The sequence below is a fragment of the Nerophis ophidion genome, linkage group LG07 (genome assembly GCF_033978795.1).
Source record: "Nerophis ophidion isolate RoL-2023_Sa linkage group LG07, RoL_Noph_v1.0, whole genome shotgun sequence".
NCBI lineage: Eukaryota > Metazoa > Chordata > Actinopteri > Syngnathiformes > Syngnathidae > Nerophis > Nerophis ophidion.
Genome location: NC_084617.1, coordinates 880462 through 900243, shown reverse-complemented (window position 1 = coordinate 900243; position 19782 = coordinate 880462). Strand labels below are relative to the sequence as shown.

Genomic DNA, 19782 nt, shown 5'->3' with positions numbered 1-19782 from the left:
GTGATTTTGCAGGTCCAGGATCTAGTGTTCAACTTGCACATGATTCTTACCGACACTGTGAAGATGAAAGAGCATCAGCAGGATCCCGAGATGCTAATTGATCTTATGTACAGGTACGTACATTTGAATCTACTTGGTGGCAAAATAAACCTGTCTGGCATTTTTAAGAGGTCACATTATGATTATTTTTCTACATTTAAAACACTCACTTGTGTCCCACATAACATGTAATGCTGGTTATGTGCTCCAAGTCTTGCACAGATAATGTTTTGCAAACCATTTTCAAGCCACTTTCTGACCGTCAATTCAAAATGCCCCATTTTCTGGACTCTTAGCGCTTTCATGACAAGTCTACTGACAGATCCAGTTTGAACTACACGCTACTTCCTATTACAAATGGCGACAACGGAGGATGTATGTGTACATACGACCCAGTCTGCCTCACAAGAAGCTGATGGCAAATGAGAATCAATCAATCAATCAATGTTTACTTATATAGCCCTAAATCACTAGTGTCTCAAAGGGCTGCACAAACCACTACGACATCCTCGGTAGGCCCACATAAGGGCAAGGAAAACTCACACCCAGTGGGAGAAGGAGCTTATTGACTATACACAAGAAGGAGCTTATTGACTATACACAATGGCAGACTCGAGCAAAGCACTTTGGGTAAATCTCTACTTGGGTTGTACGGTATACCGGTATTAGTATAAAATTGCGATAATAATGAATCATATTCAGTACTATGCTGCCTCTGGAAAGTACCGGTCCACCACCCCCCTGTCGTCGTCACATGGTGACATTGGTGGTTTCACGACAGAGGAGCATGTTCAGCAGCGCGCGCACACCGAGTACTCGGGTGTGTCAATCAATTACCAGTACTTGTATTAGTAATTGATTGATTGAAATGTGTGGTATCATCCAAAACTAATGTCAAGTATCAAAGAAGAGAAGAATAAGTGATTATTACATTTGAACAGAATTGTAGATAGAACATCTTAAAACAGAAAATAAGCAGATATTAACAGTAAATTAACAAGTGGATTAATAATCCATTTTTACAGTTTGTCATAATGTGTATAAAATAATAGGTGTATAAATGACACAATATGTTACTGCAGACTAATTAGGAGTCTTTGTTTGTTTACTTGCTACTAAAAGACAAGTTGTCTAGTATGTTCAACATTTTATTGAAGGACTAAATGACAATAATAAACATATGTTTCATGTACCCTAACATTTTTTGTTCCAATAAAGACAGTAATGCAATTTTTTGTGGTCCCCTTGATTTAGAAAAGTATTGAAGAACATTTTGGTAGCGGTACCAAAACACTAATCTCTACCACACGTGGATAATCCGCTGACTTCACCAATGGCAAAACATTACCAATGGGGCACATTTCAAACGGCTCGTTTCTCGGAAGTATGGAGGAAAGCAATATTGTTTTATAAAACTTCTCCACAATGGCTCCACGGTTTGATTTATAAATGTGTGGGACTTGTACAGAAGCCATATACACAATAGCAGGTACCAATTGGTAAGAAAAGTTGCTTTTGCACAATGGGGCCCATCTTTTTGCATCAGGATTGCAAAGGGCTACCAGAACTCCCCGGACCTGCGCCTCACGTGGCTCCAGAACATGGCGGGGAAGCACTCGGAGAGAGGGAACCACGCTGAGGCCGCCCACTGTCTGGTCCACAGCGCCGCCCTGGTGGCGGAGTACCTCAACATGCTGGAGGATTGTCGCTACCTGCCAATTGGTTGTGTCACCTTTCAGGTAAGTACTGGGATACATCCCCAAATGTGAGCGCCGATTCTCATTTCATGCTTTTCTTCTTCAGAACATTTCCTCCAATGTGCTGGAGGAGTCGGCCGTATCGGATGATGTCCTTTCTCCAGAGGAGGAGGGCATTTGTGCTGGGAAGTACTTTAGCGAGTCGGGCCTGGTTGGCCTCCTGGAGCAGGCGGCCGCCTCTTTCAACATGGTGCCACTTACCTTCTCCGAGCACTCGCTGGCTCTGGCAACTCTTAAGCTCAGCTTTGTGCTTTCACACGCAGGCCGCCATGTACGAGGCCATCAACGAGGTGTACAAGATTCTTCTCCCCATTCACGAAGCTAACAGAGACTTCAAAAAGCTGGCAGGGGTCCACGGGAAGCTGCAGGACGCCTTCAACAAAGTCTACAACCAAGTAAGATGCAGAGTCCATCTGAGAAACGCATACAGTGCTACCTCAACTTACCAGCGCCGTCTCTTAGTTAGTTTTAATGCTCTAAGATGCCAGCAGAAATTGGACTTACGAGCCTCCAAACCAATAGTTAGCATAGTGAACCCCACCCAAAGATGTCCAGTCTTAGTCGCTGGTGTTCGCTTATAGCTGAAGACGGACATAACCATTAGCGGGGTCCTTAGTGTGCCCACCTGGGACTTACTCCTCCGCCCACGGGTCCTTAAGCTCCAGGCAGTCTGTCGCCGTCCACTCTGCCCCGCCCACTACTCAGATTGTGGGAGATAGCATAACTAGCTTTCTCAACACCATTACCCGATGCTACCAACAAAATGGACACTGTTAATGCTCTCACCTCTTGTACCTAATGAGAGGGCAATGAGAGCAAACAAAAATGTTTTCATTGAGGGCCACTTGGCAGTAATGGTTGCCCTCAGAGGGCCGCTTTCAACAATGAATAATATATATGAATATACGTGTATTTATGTAATACATTAACAATAAGTTTTTAAATTTTACTTTTAAAAACTGGCAGCTCAGTCACCAGTATTTTACAGTAAAAGCAGTGTTTTTTACAGCAAATAAAAGAATGGAGAAACAACACCACTGTTTTATGCGGTAAAGTCCAAGCAAGAGCTACATTTTTTTTTTACCCTAAAATCTTATTGTTTTAATGTTTGTTTTTGTTTTTTTTATGTTTTACTGTCTTACTGTATATGGAAAAAAACAGTACCAAAACAGTAAAAACCTCGGTGGAATTTAACCGTAAAATCTATTGACATTTTTACAGTCTAAAATTTGATTAATAATATGTTTTGAAATCATAAGTCAAACAGATATTTAAGTACAGTATTCATCTTTATTTTAACAAAAAGTATTTTTGGAATAGACAATATAATATTTTGATATTGATAATATTGAATTTTAAACATGTTTTTTAATGTCAAAAGGGAAATAAATATATTTAGTGGGAAAAGATGAAGCATTTCATTCACGCATATTATTTCCAGGCTTTTGTGGGCCACAAAAATATTGTGGCTGGCCAGATTTGGACCTCTTTGATAGATTGATTGAAACTTTTATTATTAGATAGCACAGTACAGTACATATTGCGTACAATTGACCACTAAATGGTAACACCCCAATAAGTTTTTCAACTTCTTTAAGTCGGGGTCCACCTTCATCAATTCATGGCCTTAAGTTTGAGGCCTGTTCCTTATATTTTTAATACATTACCTAATAAAACTACAGTACTGTAGTAGTCTATTGTATTGTTTTTCAAACAGTATTTCTTATCTAAAAGTTTTTTCTTTTTAAAGGGTATTCTACATGTTTAAATTGTGATGTTTAAGGGGGAAAAGTGCAAATTAAATGCATTTTAATTCATTTCAATGAGCTGAGTTATATTCTCAGTCATGGAACCAATTGAGCTGGTGAATTGAGGTACTGTACTGTACTGTACTGTACTTATCACGTCCTTGTGGGTTCTCATTCGGTTCTTTTTTTTTTTTACAGAGCTCAGGATGGGAGGTAACTCATTAATTTCTGAAATGTGATGAGTTTTTATGCAGAATATTTCCAGATATGTGTATAATTTAGTGTTTAGGCTTGCAGTTGCTGGTCATATGTTTGGTATTGACAATATTCTCTGTCTCCCACATCACATGGTCTCGTCCCGCCTCCCGTGTGATTGACTGGTGAGTGACATAAGGCCTGTGTTCCATTTCTGCTAATAGTTGCACACGAGGTTACATTCAAGTACATCTCGTGTTTATGGTTTCACAATTCTACATGTTTTTGAAAAGGAGTAAGAAGGAGCAGAGAAATAGTGTTCTATGAAGTATGGTGAGCGCCTTGCATGGCAGTTCCTGCCGTCAGTGTGTGAATGGGCGAGTGTGGAAATGCTGTCAAAGCGCTTTGGGCTCATTAAAAAGAGGTAGAAAAGTGCTATACAAGTACAACCCATATTGTTTACTACTTTGATATGTTGTGACAGCAGCCAAATTGGCAAAGTCTTCAGTACTAGTAGCAATAACATAATAACATAATAATACAAAGTCTAAATTGAGAAGATGTGAACAAACAGCTTCTTATTTGTGCAATCAGAGCACACATGTTTATGTACAGGGTTTGAAAGGTGCATTTGTTCAAATTCAGTATAATATTTGCAAAGAGGTATATCCATATGTAACTTATACCGTATGTACTGTAAATGACATACAGTACAGGCTAAAAGTTTGGACACACCTTCTCAGTCAATGTGTTTTCTTTATGTCTATGACTATTTCTATTGTAGATTGTCACATCCAAACTAGGAATGAACACATGTGGAGTTATGTACTTCACAAACAAAGGTGAAATAACATGTCTTATATAAGCTAGTTTCTTCAAAATAGCCACCCTTTGCTCGGATTACTGCTTTGCACACACTCTTGGCATTGTCCCTCATAATGTGTATAAAATAATAGGTGTATAAATGACACAATATGTTACTGCAGACTAATTAGGAGTCTTTGTTTGTTTACTTGCTACTAAAAGACAAGTTGTCTAGTATGTTCAACATTTTATTGAAGGACTAAATGACAATAATAAACATAAGTTTCATGTACCCTAACATTTTTTGTTCAAGTAAAGCCAATAATGACATTTTTTGTGTTGCCCTTTATTTAGAAAAGTACTGACAAGTATTGAAATAATGTTGGTAGCTGTACTAAAATATTGGTATGGGGACAAGAGTAGTCCCAGGCTGCCTCAGTAACTGCTGTCATGAATGTAACGCATGTTTCCCTCCCAGTGTTCAGAGAATGTTTGGAACTTACTTCCGGGTGGGTTTCTACGGCTCTCACTTTGGAGACCTGGACGAGCAGGAATTTGTCTACAAGGAGCCGTCAATCACCAAGTTGGCGGAGATCTCCCACAGGCTGGAGGCACGTTGAGCACAAATAAAAGCACTGAAGGGGATTGATGGAGAGATGTTTTTGCTGAGTGTGTGTGTGTGTGTGTGTGTGTGTGTGTGTGTGTGTGTATGTGTGTGCGCGTGTGTGTGTGTGTGTGTGTGTGCGCGCGTGTGTGTGTGCTGTGCAGGAGTTCTACTCGGAGAGGTTCGGTGATGAGGTGGTGGAAATAATCAAGGACTCCAGCCCAGTGGACAAAACCAAACTGGACGCCAACAAGGTAACATGGATTGCTAATAATGATTTTGCAGGCCAAAAATTGTTATTCAGTATGAAAATATGTCCAGAATGTTTAGTGCAAAATACTGTTTATTGTTGAAGTTTATTTGGTACGTGCATAACGTTCCAAGCTGCTACTTTCATCACAAGGTCCAGTTTTTCTGCAAAAAGGAGTAGGAAGAAGCAGAACTTATTTAATCCTACCCCATTTCTTTTTCTTTTACTCACTTCCTCTTCTCTATTTGTACACCATTGTACCTAATAGCATTGTAAAAAATAATAAATGGTGAATTGAGTTGTATTTCACATGGTTAGATGAATAACAATCTCATTTTCAGTAAGTTTAAAATGTTTGTCATGTTTCTTCTTCTTTGTGGTTTGGAAATACTTTTTAAAGTGTTTGATTTCTTTGCCTGATTCCTTCCTTCATTAAATTCCACATAGTGACATACTTCTGCTTTGAAGTCTTGTACGTCGTCTTGTGTGTTGGACAAAGCCAGTGCCAGTGGAATCTCTGTTGAATGATTTCTATTTGTTGTGATGCTACTCTTCAGGCCTACCTCCAGATCACATACGTGGAGCCTTTCTTCGACACCTACGAGTTGAAAGAGAGGATCACCTACTTTGACAAGAACTACAACCTGCGCACCTTCATGTACTGCACGCCCTTCACGCTGGACGGCCGCGCTCACGGCGACCTGCACGAGCAATACAAGCGCAAAACCATCCTCACCGCCTCACACGCCTTCCCGTACATCAAGACACGCATCAACGTGGTCCACAAGGAGGAGGTAATGTCCGCCCAGCACTCTTCACAGCAGAGAATACCCTCCTTTCTTTCTTTTTCTAGATCATTCTGGTGCCCATCGAGGTGGCCATTGAAGACATGCAGAAGAAGACGCAAGAGCTGGCATTCGCCACCAACCAGGACCCGGCCGACTCCAAAATGCTGCAAATGGTGTTGCAGGGCTGTGTGGGCACCACTGTCAACCAGGTGCTCTTCTTTACCACCAACTCTTCTGCTTCTTTACCACCAACTCTTCTACCTCTTTACCACCAAATCTTCTACTTCTTTACCACCAACTCTTCTGCTTCTTTACCACCAACTCTTCTACCTCTTTACCACCAAATCTTCTACTTCTTTACCACCAAATCTTCTACTTCTTTACCACCGGCTCTTCTACTTCTTTACCACCGGCTCTTCTACTTCTTCACCACTGCCTCTTCTACTTCTTTACCACCGGCTCTTCTACTTCTTCACCACTGCCTCTTCTACTTCTTTACCACTGGCTCTTCTACTTCTTTACCACCGGCTCTTCTACTTCTTCACCACTGCATCTTCTACTTCTTCACCACTGCCTCTTCTACTTCTTCACCACTGCCTCTTCTACTTCTTTACCTCCGGCTCTTCTACTTCTTTACCACCGGCTCTTCTACTTCTTCACCACTGCCTCTTCTACTTCTTCACCACTGCCTCTTCTACTTCTTAACCACTGCCTCTTCTACTTCTTTACCTCCGGCTCTGCTACGTCTTTATTACTGGCTCTTCTACTTCTTTACCACTGGATCTTCTACCCTTTTACCACTAGCACTTCTACTTCTTTACCACCGGCTCTTCTACTTCTTTACCACCGGCTCTTCTACTTCTTCACCACTGCCTCTTCTACTTCTTTACCACCGGCTCTTCTACTTCTTCACCACTGCCTCTTCTACTTCTTTACCACTGGCTCTTCTACTTCTTTACCACCGGCTCTTCTACTTCTTCACCACTGCATCTTCTACTTCTTCACCACTGCCTCTTCTACTTCTTCACCACTGCCTCTTCTACTTCTTTACCTCCGGCTCTTCTACTTCTTTACCACCGGCTCTTCTACTTCTTCACCACTGCCTCTTCTACTTCTTCACCACTGCCTCTTCTACTTCTTAACCACTGCCTCTTCTACTTCTTTACCTCCGGCTCTGCTACGTCTTTATTACTGGCTCTTCTACTTCTTTACCACTGGATCTTCTACCCTTTTACCACTAGCACTTCTACTTCTTTACCACTGCCTCTTCTACTTCTTTACCACTGGCTCTTCTACTTCTTTACCACTGGATCTTCTACCCTTTTACCACTAGCACTTCTACTTCTTTACCACTGGCTCTTCTACTTCTTTACCACTGGCTCTTCTACTTTTTTACCACTGGCTGTTTTACTTATTTATGTTCTAATTCTTTACCACTGGCTCTTTTACTTCTTTACCACTAACTGTTCTACTTATTTACTCTTCTACTTATTTACCCCTGGCTCTTCTACTTCTTTACCACTAGCTGTTCTATTTCTTTACTGTTCTACTTCTTTACCACTGTTGGTTCTACTTCTTTACTACTGTCTGTTGTAAAAAGACTATAGATAAACGTTATCCATATATTTATAGACAAATATTAGTTTTTTTTATTCTTTAATAACATCAACTTGTCAGCTTTTTGTTCTTTTTTTTACATTTTGATAGAGAGAGTTTTTAATGTATTTGATTAATTGAATGTATGTACATTTATATGTAGATGTAGATGCTGTATCGGGACAGATTCATTAAGAATTTGAGCAGAAATATGTGGTACAGGAATTAACTATACACAATAAAAGTAACGCCTTAGTGACATGAAAAAAACAGAATTAATGTAAAAAAAAAAAAAACCTTGGTGTTTACTTTTTGATATCAAAATAAAACACAAAGCAGTTTGACTAATGAAGATGAAGTCTAATAAACAAGCTAGTTCTTCTCCGTCTCCTAGTGGTTCAGTACAACAGTTGGGCCAACAAAACCAAACCAGGAGTTCTCCCTCTCACATCGAATAAACAATCTTCACAGCCTGCGTTCAATTTGATGAGATGACAAAACATTTTAGCGAGTATTGATGTTATTTGAACAGTGATACAGGTTGCAGTTAAATAAGGGAAGAGTGAACATCCCAGTAAACAAAGTAAAGACTTGATAAACAAGTTCTGACAACATTTACGACACATTGCCTGCTGCAAAACATCAAATAGTTTTCTCCTTTGCTGTATACTTTAAGTGTGGGGACAAGTGTCTCCAATATTGTCCACACCTGTCTCCTTCTAAACACAGCAGTGTGCTCTTAAAGGTATGGCAGGAAGTGAGGGGAAAATGACGTTAAAACAAGCGCTCGGCTCCGTTTACTCCGAGGGGAAATGTCACGAGCAAAGTCCGTCTAGTTAGTCTCCTCCCATGATGATCAAGCCAAACGTCGCCAGGGCGCACGCGTCTGAATTCCTGTTGCCGGAAATGCATTAATAAATGAGGTTTTTTTTGGTAATTAAAAAATGAAACTGTATTACTGACTGTTGCAAATAATCATTATAGCGTTTACTGTTACATCACAAGTTTGTTAACAAGTATAAAGTCCAGGGCGGTCATGGCATGTTCTCGCTGCAAATGTTGGGCCACTAAACACAGAACACATGGAACACATAATAAACATCAAATGCAGTCATGAAAATACTACCGCCAAGAATTAAATGAAAGGAAGTCTCAATAATGAAAGCACTCTGCTGCTGAGTTACCAATCTGCATTTCATGGCACCTAATCTTTTCCCATCTTCAAAGATGGCATCTTTCCCCTTCACGGTGGTCGAGGCGTGGTCCAGGGTATTACTCCACTTTCTAAGCAATTCACAGTGTCTCATTTCACTTTCCTTTTCTTTAATACGCTGCCAACAGAAGTCTCGTTTCACGTTTGGGAGAGATTTAATGAAAAGAAAAAAGTTGACTAAAAAGAAGCAAAGTGATATTGTCCTTCTTCAGTCTAGCGATGCACAACTAGCTATTGTCCCGCCACCAGCACCCAACTACTTCTCTTTTTATACATTATCCATCATTTATGCTAACACAAAGAACTCCAGTACAGTATTTGTATTAAAGGAGTAATCATTTTTTGGCCATTTACCGTATTTTCCAGACCATAGGGCGCACCGTATTATAAGACGCACTGCTGATGAGTGGGACTATTCAGCTCTTTTTTCATACAAAAAGTACACTGGACTATAAGGCGCATTAAAGGAGTCATGTTATTTATTGTTTTGTAAAAGTAAAAGACTTCCTTGTGGTCTACATAACATGTAATGGTGCTTCTTTACACAAAATGTTGCATAGATGATGTTTTACTCCTCATCTTCAACTCAATTTCTGACAGTCTCTTCAGGATGCAGCGTTTTGTGGGTGCTCTTATTTACGTGCCTCCACCTGGACAGCGTCTTCTCCCGGTCATCTTTGTTGTAGTGTGGAAGTGTCAAAAGATGGCACTACATGTTTAATGACATTCAAACTTTACTTCAATCAATAACAGAGCAGCATCTTCTCATCAGGACACAACAACGCACGAAATGTGTCCCGTGAAAAACTGTCTGACCGGAACTCTCTAATAAGTAAAGTTCCTTGGGTGAATAATGTCAACTCACTACACCGGTATGTTTTAGTGCTTTCATGGTGAGTTGACTGACAGATAAAAGTAAGAACTTTACATTACTTTATATTAGAAATGGCAACAGTGGAGGATGAATGTCACATAACAAGAAGATAGACAAAAAGAAGATTATCCACTACGGTGTCACCACAGACTACAAAGACGGACTTGCACAAATTTTCAGGACTTATGCAAATCCCAAATACAGATCAGAAGGTACCAGAGGGTAAGAAAAGTTGCTTTTGCATAATATTGCAAAACAAAACACCAGATAATATGTCTTACCTTATACACACAGCATAATAATACTATTATGTTGAAGCACAGTACAATCCATCAAGCGCTGTGGCTTCTTAACTACCAAAGTCATACTAAAACATTTTCATAGATTTTTGAGCGCCGTGTGTAATGTTCTATATTTTTAATGGAACATATAAAATGTTGTTTACTTGAGTCATATTGCAGTCTACACAAATCTCTTGTGTGTGACTGCCATCATATGGCAGTCCACACATATCTCTTCTGTGTGACTGCCATCTATTGGTCACACTTATCATTACACCATGTACCAAATAAAATAGCTTCGAGGTCGTTAAGCACGATCAAAATAATTCGGTACATTAGGTGCATCGGGTTATAAGGCGCACTGTGGAGTTTGGAGAAAATGAAAGGATTTTAAGTGCGCCTTCCAGTCCGTAAAATATAGTATTTGCAATGATGGTATGATGCTGTGGCACTCGGGTTGTGTATTCATTGTGTATTGTGTTAAAAATGTCAAAAAGCCTGCATGACTTTGGAATGTCAATCCCCTCGCTCTGTGGGAGCTGTGGAGGTTGACATTCTTCAGCACATATGTAACCAGCCCCCCCCCCCACAGGGCCCCCTGGAGGTGGCGCAGGTCTTTCTGGCCGACATTCCCAACGACCCCAAGCTGTTCCGCCATCACAACAAATTGCGTCTGTGCTTTAAAGACTTTGCTAAAAGGTGATGACACGTTCTGAGGTCCCTATTGTGTGCCTTGTAAAAACACACACACCTTCCCTTGCTTGTGTGCAGGTGTGAGGACGCCCTGAGGAAGAACAAGTCTCTGATTGGGCCAGACCAGAAGGAGTACCACCGGGAGCTGGAGAGGAACTACACTAAACTCAAAGAAGCGCTTGGTCCTCTCCTCAACCGCAAGATCCCCCAGCTGTACAGAACTCTGCCCGCTGCCGCTCCACAAACACAGCGGTAACTTGAGACACACACACACACACACACACACACACACAATAAGCTCACACAGCTTTTCCACCCCCTTCACACTCAAGAAGAGCCTTCATGTGTCACACTCCAGGAAAGGAGGTGAAGCAGCAGTGTAACAAAAAGTCTGCAGAATCATTACAAGCAGCTTCTATTTGACTCCAGAAAGGTCATCTTTCTTTTCATTTGCTTTTAGTATCATCTATTGTTGGCCCCATACCAATATTTTGGTATCCATACTTTTTGGTAATTTTCTAAAAAAGGGGGAGCACACAAAATGTCATTATTGGCTTTATTGGAACAAAAAATGTTAGTGTAGATGAAACTTATGTTTATTATTGTCATTTAGTCCTTCAATAAAATGTTGAACATACTAGACAACTTGTCTTTTAGTAGCAAGTAAACAAACAAAGACTCCTAATTAGTCTGCAGTAACATATTGTGTCATTTATACACCTATTATTTTATACACATTATGAGGGACAAACTGTATAAATGGATTATTAATCTACTTGTTCATGTACTGTTAATATCTGCTTATTTTCTCTTTTAACATGTTCTATCTACACTTCTGTTCAAATGTAATAATCACTTATTCTTCTCTTCTTTGATACTTGACATTAGTTTTGGATGATACCACACATTTAGGTATGGATCATGTGGATACCAAGTAGTTCCAGGATCATACATTGGTCATATTCAAAGTCCTCATGTGTCCAGGGACATATTTACTGACTTTATCAACATTATATAAATGTTGATGCTAAAAAATATCAACGTAATCATAGTAGTATCGACTAGACACGCTCCTGTACTTGGTATCATTACAGTGGATGTCAGGTGTAGATCCACCCATGGTGTTAGTTTACATTTTTGGAGGCGGTATAGTACTGAATATGATTCATTAGTATGGTGGTACTCTACTAGTATCAGCCTGGTATCATCAGTGTCATTTTAGGCTCTGCTGGTGTGGAACCTCAACTCAAGATCCAACTATCAGTGCAGAAAATGCTTGTGTTAGTTCTGACTGGCAACGTGATGTGATGTGGCAGCTTGTCCTCAGTGCTTTTTCAATGTTGACACTCTTTTCAGCGGCTAAGCACAAAATGATTATTCACCGCCCCTCCAAGTTGTTTTTACCAACACCGATCCTCAGTGGGGGCAAAAAAGTCCAAAGGCATGCAGCAGAACATTTGCAGGAAACGTGTTGAAAGGCCAGAAAGACTGTGGTGTCAATAAGAGACAGAGAGGACACCATTTCAATCAGTCTCTCTTCAAACCGCCTTTTCCATCATGAACATGTCCACTGCACAGTAGCAGACCACATCTAGTCATGCTGGACTATGGAGGACGCCAAGGATGCATGCAAACCCCCAAAATGGCTTTGATGCCACCTGTTAGCTGGCACTTTTATTGCAGTCTGCATAGCTCGGTTGGTAGAGTGGCCGTGCCAGCAACTTGAGGGTTGCAGGTTCGATTCCCGCTTGTGCCATCCTAGTTTCTGCCGTTGTGTCCTTGGGCAAGACACTTTACCCACCTGCTCCCAGTGCCACCCACACTGGTTTAAATGGAACTTAGATATTGGCTTTCACTATGTAAAGCGCTTTAAGTCACTTGAGAAAAGCGCTATATAAATATAATTCACTTCACTTCAGTCGAATTTGTAATACTTGGCTGCTTACAGGTGGTTAGCAATGCAGCTAATGGGGGCTAGCAATTTCTAAATCACTGCCATCCAAAAACCAACAACAATACTTGATTTGGCTTGTGTCACCTGTATAATAACCCAGTTGTAGCCATGTTATTGTAGTGTGTCACCTGTATAATAACCCAGCTGTAGCCACGTTGTTATTGTAGTGTGTCACCTGTATAATAACCCAGCTGTAGCCACGTTGTTATTGTAGTGTGTCACCTGTATAATAACCCAGCTGTAGCCATGTTATTGTAGTGTGTCACCTGTATAATAACCCAGCTGTAGCCATGTTGTTATTGTAGTGTGTCACCTGTATAATAACCCAGCTGTAGCCACGTTATTGTAGTGTGTCACCTGTATAATAACACAGCTGTAGCCATGTTATTGTAGTGTGTCACCTGTATAATAACCCAGCTGTAGCCATGTTGTTATTGTAGTGTGTCACCTGTATAATAACCCAGCTGTAGCCACGTTGTTATTGTAGTGTGTCACCTGTGTAATAACCCAGCTGTAGCCATGTTATTGTAGTGTGTCACCTGTATAATAACCCAGCTGTAGCCACGTTATTGTAGTGTGTCACCTGTATAATAACACAGCTGTAGCCATGTTATTGTAGTGTGTCACCTGTATAATAACCCAGCTGTAGCCATGTTGTTATTGTAGTGTGTCACCTGTATAATAACCCAGCTGTAGCCATGTTGTTATTGTAGTGTGTCACCTGTATAATAACCCAGCTGTAGCCATGTTGTTATTGTAGTGTGTCACCTGTATAATAACCCAGCTGTAGCCACGTTATTGTAGTGTGTCACCTGTATAATAACACAGCTGTAGCCATGTTATTGTAGTGTGTCACCTGTATAATAACCCAGCTGTAGCCATGTTATTGTAGTGTGTCACCTGTATAATAACCCAGCTGTAGCCATGTTATTGTAGTGTGTCACCTGTATAATAACCCAGCTGTAGCCATGTTGCTATTGTAGTGTGTCACCTGTATAATAACCCAGCTGTAGCCACGTTGTTGTTATTGTAGTGTGTCACCTATATAATAACCCAGCTGTAGCCATGTTGTTATTGTAGTGTGTCACCTGTATAATAACCCAGCTGTAGCCATGTTGTTATTGTAGTGTGTCACCTGTATAATAACCCAGCTGTAGCCATGTTGTTATTGTAGTGTGTCACCTGTATAATAACCCAGCTGTAGCCATGTTGCTATTGTAGTGTGTCACCTGTATAATAACCCAGCTGTAGCCATGTTGTTATTGTAGTGTGTCACCTGTATAATAACCCAGCTGTAGCCATGTTGTTATTGTAGTGTGTCACCTGTATAATAACCCAGCTGTAGCCATGTTGTTATTGTAGTGTGTCACCTGTATAATAACCCAGCTGTAGCCATGTTGTTATTGTAGTGTGTCACCTGTATAATAACCCAGCTGTAGCCATGTTGTTATTGTAGTGTGTCACCTGTATAATAACCCAGCTGTAGCCATGTTGTTATTGTAGTGTCACCTGTATAATAACCCAGCTGTAGCCACGTTGTTATTGTAGTGTGTCACCTGTATAATAACCCAGCTGTAGCCATGTTGTTATTGTAGTGTCACCTGTATAATAACCCAGCTGTAGCCATGTTGTTATTGTAGTGTCACCTGTATAATAACCCAGCTGTAGCTATGTTGTTATTGTAGTGTGTCACCTGTATAATAACCCAGCTGTAGCCACGTTGTTATTGTAGTGTGTCACCTGTATAATAACCCAGCTGTAGCCATGTTGTTATTGTAGTGTGTCACCTGTATAATAACCCAGCTGTAGCCATGTTGTTATTGTAGTGTGTCACCTGTATAATAACCCAGCTGTAGCCATGTTGTTATTGTAGTGTGTCACCTGTATAATAACCCAGCTGTAGCCACGTTGTTATTGTAGTGTGTCACCTGTATAATAACCCAGCTGTAGCCACGTTGTTATTGTAGTGTGTCACCTGTATAATAACCCAGCTGTAGCCACGTTGTTATTGTAGTGTGTCACCTGTATAATAACCCAGCTGTAGCCACGTTGTTATTGTAGTGTGTCACCTGTATAATAACCCAGCTGTAGCCACGTTGTTATTGTAGTGTGTCCCCTGTATAATAACCCAGCTGTAGCCACGTTATTGTAGTGTGTCACCTGTATAATAACCCAGCTGTAGCCATGTTATTGTAGTGTGTCACCTGTATAATAACACAGCTGTAGCCATGTTGTTATTGTAGTGTGTCACCTGTATAATAACACAGCTGTAGCCACGTTGTTGTTATTGTAGTGTGTCACCTGTATAATAACCCAGCTGTAGCCATGTTATTGTAGTGTGTCACCTGTATAATAACCCAGCTGTAGCCATGTTGTTATTGTAGTGTGTCACCTGTATAATAACCCAGCTGTAGCCATGTTGTTATTGTAGTGTGTCACCTGTATAATAACCCAGCTGTAGCCATGTTGTTATTGTAGTGTGTCACCTGTATAATAACCCAGCTGTAGCCATGTTGTTATTGTAGTGTGTCACCTGTATAATAACCCAGCTGTAGCCACGTTGTTATTGTAGTGTGTCACCTGTATAATAACCCAGCTGTAGCCATGTTATTGTAGTGTGTCACCTGTATAATAACCCAGCTGTAGCCACATTGTTATTGTAGTGTGTCACCTGTATAATAACCCAGCTGTAGCCATGTTGTTATTGTAGTGTGTCACCTGTATAATAACCCAGCTGTAGCCATGTTATTGTAGTGTGTCACCTGTATAATAACCCAGCTGTAGCCACGTTATTGTAGTGTGTCACCTGTATAATAACCCAGCTGTAGCCATGTTGTTATTGTAGTATGTCACCTGTATAATAACCCAGCTGTAGCCACGTTGTTGTTATTGTAGTGTGTCACCTGTATAATAACCCAGCTGTAGCCATGTTGTTATTGTAGTGTGTCACCTGTATAATAACCCAGCTGTAGCCATGTTGTTATTGTAGTGTGTCACCTGTATAATAACCCAGCTGTAGCCATGTTGTTATTGTAGTGTGTCACCTGTATAATAACCCAGCTGTAGCCATGTTATTGTAGTGTGTCACCTGTATAATAACCCAGCTGTAGCCATGTTATTGTAGTGTGTCACCTGTATAATAACCCAGCTGTAGCCATGTTATTGTAGTGTGTCACCTGTATAATAACCCAGCTGTAGCCATGTTATTGTAGTGTGTCACCTGTATAATAACCCAGCTGTAGCCATGTTGTTATTGTAGTGTGTCACCTGTATAATAACCCAGCTGTAGCCATGTTGTTATTGTAGTGTGTCACCTGTATAATAACCCAGCTGTAGCCACGTTGTTATTGTAGTGTGTCACCTGTATAATAACCCAGCTGTAGCCATGTTGTTATTGTAGTGTGTCACCTGTATAATAACCCAGCTGTAGCCACGTTGTTATTGTAGTGTGTCACCTGTATAATAACCCAGCTGTAGCCACGTTGTTATTGTAGTGTGTCACCTGTATAATAACCCAGCTGTAGCCATGTTATTGTAGTGTGTCACCTGTATAATAACCCAGCTGTAGCCACATTGTTATTGTAGTGTGTCACCTGTATAATAACCCAGCTGTAGCCATGTTGTTATTGTAGTGTGTCACCTGTATAATAACCCAGCTGTAGCCATGTTATTGTAGTGTGTCACCTGTATAATAACCCAGCTGTAGCCACGTTATTGTAGTGTGTCACCTGTATAATAACCCAGCTGTAGCCATGTTGTTATTGTAGTGTGTCACCTGTATAATAACCCAGCTGTAGCCACGTTGTTGTTATTGTAGTGTGTCACCTGTATAATAACCCAGCTGTAGCCACGTTGTTATTGTAGTGTGTCACCTGTATAATAACCCAGCTGTAGCCACGTTATTGTAGTGTGTCACCTGTATAATAACCCAGCTGTAGCCATGTTGTTATTGTAGTGTGTCACCTGTATAATAACCCAGCTGTAGCCACGTTGTTGTTATTGTAGTGTGTCACCTGTATAATAACCCAGCTGTAGCCACGTTGTTATTGTAGTGTGTCACCTGTATAATAACCCAGCTGTAGCCATGTTGTTATTGTAGTGTGTCACCTGTATAATAACCCAGCTGTAGCCATGTTGTTATTGTAGTGTGTCACCTGTATAATAACCCAGCTGTAGCCACGTTGTTATTGTAGTGTGTCACCTGTATAATAACCCAGCTGTAGCCACGTTGTTATTGTAGTGTGTCACCTGTATAATAACCCAGCTGTAGCCACGTTGTTATTGTAGTGTGTCACCTGTATAATAACCCAGCTGTAGCCATGTTATTGTAGTGTGTCACCTGTATAATAACCCAGCTGTAGCCATGTTGTTATTGTAGTGTGTCACCTGTATAATAACCCAGCTGTAGCCATGTTGTTATTGTAGTGTGTCACCTGTATAATAACCCAGCTGTAGCCATGTTGTTATTGTAGTGTGTCACCTGTATAATAACCCAGCTGTAGCCATGTTGTTATTGTAGTGTGTCACCTGTATAATAACCCAGCTGTAGCCACGTTATTGTAGTGTGTCACCTGTATAATAACCCAGCTGTAGCCATGTTGTTATTGTAGTGTGTCACCTGTATAATAACCCAGCTGTAGCCATGTTGTTATTGTAGTGTGTCACCTGTATAATAACCCAGCTGTAGCCACGTTATTGTAGTGTGTCACCTGTATAATAACCCAGCTGTAGCCATGTTGTTATTGTAGTGTGTCACCTGTATAATAACCCAGCTGTAGCCACGTTATTGTAGTGTGTCACCTGTATAATAACCCAGCTGTAGCCATGTTGTTATTGTAGTGTGTCACCTGTATAATAACCCAGCTGTAGCCATGTTGTTATTGTAGTGTGTCACCTGTATAATAACCCAGCTGTAGCCACGTTGTTGTTATTGTAGTGTGTCACCTGTATAATAACCCAGCTGTAGCCACGTTGTTATTGTAGTGTGTCACCTGTATAATAACCCAGCTGTAGCCATGTTGTTATTGTAGTGTGTCACCTGTATAATAACCCAGCTGTAGCCATGTTGTTATTGTAGTGTGTCACCTGTATAATAACCCAGCTGTAGCCACGTTGTTATTGTAGTGTGTCACCTGTATAATAACCCAGCTGTAGCCACGTTGTTATTGTAGTGTGTCACCTGTATAATAACCCAGCTGTAGCCATGTTATTGTAGTGTGTCACCTGTATAATAACCCAGCTGTAGCCATGTTGTTATTGTAGTGTGTCACCTGTATAATAACCCAGCTGTAGCCATGTTGTTATTGTAGTGTGTCACCTGTATAATAACCCAGCTGTAGCCACGTTGTTATTGTAGTGTGTCACCTGTATAATAACCCAGCTGTAGCCATGTTGTTATTGTAGTGTGTCACCTGTATAATAACCCAGCTGTAGCCATGTTGTTATTGTAGTGTGTCACCTGTATAATAACCCAGCTGTAGCCACGTTGTTATTGTAGTGTGTCACCTGTATAATAACCCAGCTGTAGCCATGTTATTGTGGTGTGTCACCTGTATAATAACCCAGCTGTAGCCATGTTGTTATTGTAGTGTGTCACCTGTATAATAACCCAGCTGTAGCCATGTTGTTATTGTAGTGTGTCACCTGTATAATAACCCAGCTGTAGCCATGTTGTTATTGTAGTGTGTCACCTGTATAATAACCCAGCTGTAGCCATGTTGTTATTGTAAGAGCCACAGGTGGCCTTGCATTAGCAGTAAGCTAGTTTTGTGTCAGCAGCTGAATGGATTTAAAGTTTGTAATAATGAGGATGATAATAACTCAATCATCTGTCTTTGAATATATAATGTATGCTAATGAGAGCATACATTAACATATCTCTCTCTCTCTCTCTCACACTTGCAGGAACTCCTACAGTCGCTCCAGCCTTCGCAAAGTGGAGTCTTAAAGCTTACCTGACAGCAAGAGGCTCCGCCCCCTTCGCTGACACACACCATATTTTACTGCACACACACACACATGTCACCCTGTCATAGCACAATCACCCTCACACCCCATCATCACTACACACACACACACACACACATGTATATGTCACTCCTAGCCCCTCCCCCTCTCACCTCCACACTGTTTATACTGAACTTATCTGCACTGCAAACATCTTTAGGGAGGCCCTGACAGCACTCTGCAAACACTGACCAGGGACTAGACTAGAAGACAACTCTGCATACACTGACCAGGGACTAGACTAGAAGACAACTCTGCATACACTGACCAGGGACTAGACTAGAAGACAACTCTGCATACACTGACCAGGGACTAGACTAGAAGACAACTCTGCATACACTGACCAGGGACTAGACTAGAAGACAACTCTGCATACACTGACCAGGGACTAGACTAGAAGACAACTCTGCATACACTGACCAGGGACTAGACTAGAAGACAACTCTGCATACACTGACCAGGGACTAGACTAGAGGACAACTCTGCATACACTGACCAGGGACTAGACTAGAAGACAACTCTGCATACACTGACCAGGGACTAGACTAGAAGACAACTCTGCATACACTGACCAGGGACTAGACTAGAAGACAACTCTGCATACACTGACCAGGGACTAGACTAGAAGACAACTCTGCATACACTGACCAGGGACTAGACTAGAAGACAACTCTGCATACACTGACCAGGGACTAGACTAGAAGACAACTCTGCATACACTGACCAGGGACTAGACTAGAAGACAACTCTGCATACACTGACCAGGGACTAGACTAGAGGACAACTCTGCATACACTGACCAGGGACTAGACTAGAAGACAACTCTGCATACACTGACCAGGGACTAGACTAGAAGACAACTCTGCATACACTGACCAGGGACTAGACTAGAAGACAACTCTGCATACACTGACCAGGGACTAGACTAGAAGACAACTCTGCATACACTGACCAGGGACTAGACTAGAAGACAACTCTGC

At 41.1% G+C, this 19782-nt stretch overlaps 1 protein-coding gene across 3 annotated transcripts in view; it reads left to right on the top strand.

The window, feature by feature from the left end:
- The window catches only part of LOC133555758 (dedicator of cytokinesis protein 7-like), an 84245-nt gene extending 65093 nt beyond the window's left edge, over positions 1-19152 (top strand). For 2 of the 3 annotated variants that reach the window (XM_061905084.1, XM_061905083.1), the window contains 12 exons: positions 13-113; positions 1586-1778; positions 1843-1986; positions 2060-2191; positions 3743-3757; positions 5029-5154; positions 5312-5401; positions 5955-6191; positions 6251-6394; positions 10742-10848; positions 10921-11094; positions 18701-19150. In XM_061905084.1, coding sequence (XP_061761068.1) covers positions 13-113; positions 1586-1778; positions 1843-1986; positions 2060-2191; positions 3743-3757; positions 5029-5154; positions 5312-5401; positions 5955-6191; positions 6251-6394; positions 10742-10848; positions 10921-11094; positions 18701-18743 — 1506 coding nt within the window. In that variant the 3' untranslated portion in view covers positions 18744-19150. Of the gene's footprint in view, positions 1-12; positions 114-1585; positions 1779-1842; positions 1987-2059; positions 2192-3742; positions 3758-5028; positions 5155-5311; positions 5402-5954; positions 6192-6250; positions 6395-10741; positions 10849-10920; positions 11095-11200; positions 11276-18700 lie in introns of all 3 variants that reach the window. The other variant, XR_009807396.1, reaches the window with a different exon arrangement.
- The last annotated feature ends 630 nt before the right edge of the window (positions 19153-19782 follow it).